Source organism: Centroberyx affinis, unplaced genomic scaffold (assembly GCF_046629955.1).
Source record: "Centroberyx affinis isolate AG114_WGS23_722 - 3 ecotype Tasmania unplaced genomic scaffold, CSIRO-AGI_Caff_v1 ptg005372l_1, whole genome shotgun sequence".
Classification (NCBI taxonomy): domain Eukaryota; kingdom Metazoa; phylum Chordata; class Actinopteri; order Beryciformes; family Berycidae; genus Centroberyx; species Centroberyx affinis.
This window is the reverse complement of record NW_027282686.1, coordinates 46734-52500: the sequence shown is the minus strand read 5'-3', so window position 1 is coordinate 52500 and position 5767 is coordinate 46734. Positions and strand designations below refer to the sequence as shown.

At 42.1% G+C, this 5767-nt stretch overlaps 1 protein-coding gene across 1 annotated transcript in view; it reads left to right on the top strand.

The window, feature by feature from the left end:
* Window positions 1-4295, top strand: part of LOC139667221 (cGMP-dependent protein kinase 1-like) — a 4395-nt gene extending 100 nt beyond the window's left edge. Inside the window, 9 exon segments of the mRNA XM_071546654.1 lie at window positions 1-48; window positions 596-685; window positions 972-1008; window positions 1010-1114; window positions 1610-1773; window positions 2655-2777; window positions 3301-3363; window positions 3528-3594; window positions 4197-4295. The exon segment at window positions 1-48 is cut by the window's left edge and continues 100 nt beyond it. Coding sequence (XP_071402755.1) covers window positions 1-48; window positions 596-685; window positions 972-1008; window positions 1010-1114; window positions 1610-1773; window positions 2655-2777; window positions 3301-3363; window positions 3528-3594; window positions 4197-4295 — 796 coding nt within the window.
* Window positions 4296-5767: the final 1472 nt, after the last annotated feature.

Genomic DNA, 5767 nt, shown 5'->3' with positions numbered 1-5767 from the left:
CTCCGAGAAACACATCATGACCGAGGCTCACTCCGACTTCGTGGTCAGGTAGGAACAATAATAATGATAATAAAAACAATAATAATAATAATAATAATAATAATGATGACAATAATATCTAGAAAAGGCAGTAGATTTAGCTGGAAAATCAACTTAAAGTGTTTAAAAAGTTGAACTCATTAGAAAGAGTTCTGCTTTTAAAAGTGTTTGTAATTTAACCACGAGGTCACTGTTTACCCTCCAACATCACAGTAATTTACAGTATATAGGATATATAACAATTAAGAATAAAAGTTACATATTTTATAAAGCTTCTCAAAAGGTTGTTATCTATATATACAGTACTGTGCAAAAGTCTTAGGCACCCAAGAGTTTTTATCTAAATTGTGTCTTAGATGTTTATTCATTTTTTTCTGCATTAGTGTGTCAGCAGACTGAAACTTCTCATTTAATTATTTTTGAAAGCATCTTCACTTTACTTTTTTTCTTTTACATGTGCCTAAGACTTTTGCACAGTACTATACATATATATATATATATACATTTATATATATAGGCTATATATTGTTAAAGCATTGCTGGTTGTGTTTCTCAGGTTGTATCGGACGTTTAAAGACAGTAAATATCTCTACATGCTGATGGAAGCCTGTCTGGGAGGAGAGCTGTGGACCATCCTGAGAGACAGGTACACACACACACACACACACACACACACACACACACACACACACTGTTGTGTGTGGGTTGTACTTGTCTAATATTGATGGGATGTGAATTTTCCAGCAACACAGATTTGTTGTTTTCACTTGTTCTATTGGCATGAAAATGGTCAAAGACATTGAATATCGCACAAAATATCAATATCAGCCCTCAGAACCTTAGTTATTACTGAACTTGTAATGTTCATTCAATGATCTTTTTGTTATAACTCTCTGTTCATCTGTCTGTTATAAACTCTCTGTTTCCCTCAGGGGTTCATTTGAAGATTCGACCACAAGGTTTTACACGGGCCTGTGTTGTCGAGGCGTTCGCCTACCTGCACGCTAAAGGAATCATATACAGAGACCTGAAACCTGAAAACCTCATACTGGACAGCAGGGGATACGCCAAGCTGGTACACACACACACACACACACACACACACACACACACACACACACACACACACTAAGACCTTGATGTCTTTTATCTTTCTTCTTCCAATTAGAACATGAGTTGATTTGGAGAGAGAGTTGCCTTAAACTGGAGACACATTACACGACTTTTGGACGAATTATAGCCGACTTGAATCCGGACGAGTCTTGATGTCTTCCTGTTGTGTGATCTGGTCAACAAATCAAATCTAAACGGATAGCCAATGAGAGTTTAGCGTGAGGAAAAATAAAAGAAAATACAGGAAGTGTGGAAAGAAAAAGAGCCTCCAACTCCATGTTTGTTTTGGTTCTGTGTCTTAGTAGTGCAAGAACTCCTATTTTCACCAGATCCGAGGGTGTGTGCTGTTAGGTAGTGTGTTCCCCAAATCCACCTGCACATGCCTGTCGTTGAGTGTTTTCTCCGCTTGTTGAGACGGTGAGACTCAGACTTCACTCAGACCCTCTGCCGTCTCCAGGTGGACTTTGGTTTTGCCAAGAAGATCGGCTTCGGTAAGAAGACCTGGACGTTCTGCGGGACGCCGGAGTACGTCGCTCCGGAGATCATCCTCAACAAGGGCCACGACATCTCAGCCGACTACTGGTCCCTGGGAATCCTCATGTACGAACTGCTGACCGGCAGGTAAGAGCGTGTCCAAACACCATACACAACACAGCAGAGTAGAGTAGAGTAGAGTAGAGCAGAGTAGGGTAGAGTAGGGTAGAGTAGAGTAGGGTAGAGTAGAACAGAGGACATCTCAGCAGACTACTGGTCCTTCATGTACCATCCTCATCCTCATGTGCGAACTATGGACTGGGAGCTAAGAGTGTGTCCAAACACCCTTCAGAATACAGTAGAGTAGAATTGCGTAGAGCAGAGTAGAACAGAGTAGTGTAGAGTAGAGTAGAGTAGAGTAGAATAGTGTAGAGTAGTGTAGAGTAGAATAGTGTAGAGTAAAGTAGAATTGTGTAGAGTAGAATAGTGTATAGTAAAGTAGAATCGTGTAGAGTAGTGTAGAGTAGTTTAGAGTAAAGTAGAATTGTATAGAGTAGAGTAGTGTAGAGTAGAATAGTGTAGAATAGAGTAGAATAGAATAGTGTAGAGTAGTGTAGAGTAGAATAGAATAGTGTAGAGTAGTGTAGAGTAGTTTAGAGCAGAGTAAAGTAGAATTGTGTAGAGTAGAATAGTGTAGAGTAGAGTAGAATAGAATAGAATAGAATAGTGTAGAGTAGTGTAGAGTAGAATAGTGTAGAGTAGAGCAGAACAGAGTAGAGTAAAATAGAACTATTGACTGGGAGGTAAGAGTATGTTCACCAAATAGCCATCAGAGTAGAGTACAGTAGACATGAATAGAATAGAATAGAATAGAATAGATACATTGTTGAGAGTCAACAGGTTGATCAGCTGACATTTGAACACCTTTCACTGACAGTTTTTAACTTGTGATAAAACCTACGTCTTCGTCACTTTTCTCTCTCTCTCTCTCTCTCTCTCTCTCTCTCTCTCCCCCCCCCCCCCCCCAGCCCCCCCTTCTCAGGCCCAGACCCAATGAAAACCTACAACATCATCCTCAGAGGCATCGACATGATCGAGTTCCCCAAGAAGATCACCAAGAACGCCGGCAATCTCATCAAGAAGCTCTGCAGGTAGGAGGCTTGGACCCACAGACAGTATTGTCTGTAGCTCTTGGACCCACAGACAGTATTGTCTGTAGCTGTTGGACCCACAGATAGTATTGTCTGTAGCTGTTGGACCCACAGACAGTATTGTCTGTAGCTGTTGGACCCACAGACAGTATTGTCTGTAGCTCTTGGACCCACAGACAGTATTGTCTCCAGTCAGCTGTCAGTTGAAACAGTGAGCTCCACTGCCTCTTTCTGCCAACAATCAGTCCAAATCAATAATCAGTCCAATCGCCAAACTTCCTTTAATTGCATTGTGCTGATAATGACCCTGGTGCCAAAAGTTCAACTAGTTTCAAATTTTTTGAAGGACTGGTTTGACATTTTCTCGCACTGCGCTCCATCAGTCAATGTCATTCGTCAACACATAGGTCTCAGTGAAATATATGGGACATTGTCTGTTTTCTGATGCATCACAAATGTGAAAACGTGGCCTTAGATAAATTAAATAAAGATAAATGATACACCTCGACTTTTCTGCCAACAGAGACAATCCCTCTGAAAGACTTGGAAACTTGAAAAATGGAGTCAAAGACATCCAGAAGCACAAGTAAGTCCAGACAAGAGAAACTGACCAGAAGATGACTGGATGAAACTGTCGCACTGATTTAGTGATGCTCTCTCTCTCTCTCTCTCTCTCTCTCTCTCTCTCTCTCTCTCTCTCTCTCTCTCTCTCTCTCTCTCTCTCTCTCTCTCTCTCTCTCTCTCTCTCAGGTGGTTTGAAGGTTTTAACTGGGAAGGTTTGAGGAAAGGCACTCTGACTCCTCCTATCATACCTGATGTGAGTATTAAACAAATCCCAGGCTTGGCTTATTTAAATATCATATATCTTATTGCATTATATCAAGTTATATTGGATCGTATCATATTGCATTATGTCGTATTGTGTCATATTGTAAAATATAGTATTGAATCGTATTTAATCATATTATATCATATCATACATCATATTGTGTGATATCGTATCAGATATCATATTGTATTATAGTATATTATATTGTATTGTTTATATCATATACAGTACTGTTCAAAAGTCATATGTCAAAGAAATCCATAAAGCGAAGATGCTTTCAAAACTAATGAAATGAAAAGTTTCTGAATATCAAAAATTTACAATAAACAGCAGTCTACTGAGTCACTAATGCAGAAAACAAATAAACATCTAAGACTTATAAGAAATTTATATAAAAAATCTAGGGTGCCTAAGACTTTTGCACAGTACTGTATGTTATTGTATTGTGTGATATATCATTTCCTTCTTTCATATAAAAGACCTCAAAAGAACTCATTTTAGACCACTGACAGATGGAAAGACAATAGAAAACAGTAAAATCCAGAAGCATGTCAGGTGGTGAAGCTGCTTCCCCTCCTGTCCTCTCTCAGGTTTCTTCTCCCACTGACACCAGTAACTTCGACAGTTTCCCCGAGGACAACGACGACCCGCCGCCGGACGACAACTCCGGATGGGACAACGACTTTTAAACCCCTCCTCCTCCTCCTCCTCCTCCTCCTCCTCCTCCTCCTCCCGTCTCACCCTGCTCCGCCCCCTCAGATCCAAAGCCTGATACCCCCGGGGTGGAGGAGGCCTGGGTCCGGGTCTGGGACAGAGACACTCCTCACCCGGCGGGACGGGACAATCACCCTACCCTCTTAACTATACATGTCATTTGGTGGACGCTTTTACCCAAAGCACCTTACTGTACCGTGAGTGCGTACACTGTTTTTTTAGCATGGGTGGTCTTAGTGGGAACCTTTTGTAGCCATATTGTGTTCCTAAATTATTTATTTTGAGTACTTAGAGGGAGGGACGCCACTAAGGTCTCCACTAGATGGCAGTAGATGGAACAGGACTTGTTGCTTCTAGCTTCTAGTCACTGGAAACACAAGCTTGACGTCGTCTTTCCACAGTCGCCATTGATCACACAGGGTGGGAGACTGGCCCCGTGTTTTCCCACCACCGGTTACTCCAGTGATCAATCACAGAGAACCTGCGAAGCCACCAAAACACCTGAGAGCTCGGAGGTTTTTGGTGATAGTGGGATCCATGGATGAGACAAACTGTGTTCACTCCGCCTTCAGCTCCACAATCCAGGTTCTGGACGTTCGTCCATTTTCTACGACCAGAAAAACGTTGGCCGATGTTGACCATGGTTGCCTTGTTTCCTTGTTGGTTGGCGTGGAAAAGTTAGCTGCAGCTGAACTTTGGGCGACTCGACCCATCAGCAGCCAATCACATACTAGTGTTGCTATATGACCTGCTTATTGCTGCAACATTATTGCCACTAGTTTGCTCAAATGGACATTGGACAGTAGTGTGGTGATGTGGCTGCTAGCTGTCATTGAGTGGCTTATAATACCAGTCCAGTCAGAAACCTGCTGTTTAAACTCCCAGCTGACTGAGCCTGAGCTGGTGGACGGGTCGAATTCATTTTTGAAGCATTTTTCATTAAATCTGTTCATCACAAAGTGCTTTACAGAGCAACAGAGGACAGGAACACAGATAAACACAAGAGAGAGCAAACATCAAAATGATGAAATGAAGTTGAATGAAAGGAAGTCACACAGTGATTTTTTTTCATCTCAGCAAACGATGGACTGCTGGTCAGAGAGACTGTTCTGTACCTGGGAGGCCACAGGTTTGATCCCCACAACAAGCCAATGTGTCTGCTCCTGTCAAGTGTCCTTGATCAAGACACTGAACCCCCTCCCTGCTCCAGGAGGCGTGGCTCCTGGCTGACCCTCGACCTTTGACCCCTCTGGTGAAGTGTGGACATACAGTGTCTGTGTGTCCCAGAGGGAAATGCCAAGAAACTCACATTTATCATTTCTCTCTCTGTCTCTCTCTTTCTCTCCCTCTCATCTTTCCTGTCGCTCCATACTGTAAGCTGTCCAACAGAATGAAAATGACCAAAAAAAAATGTGTCTCTTATCTAGGGTTAGGGTTATGGTGGAGA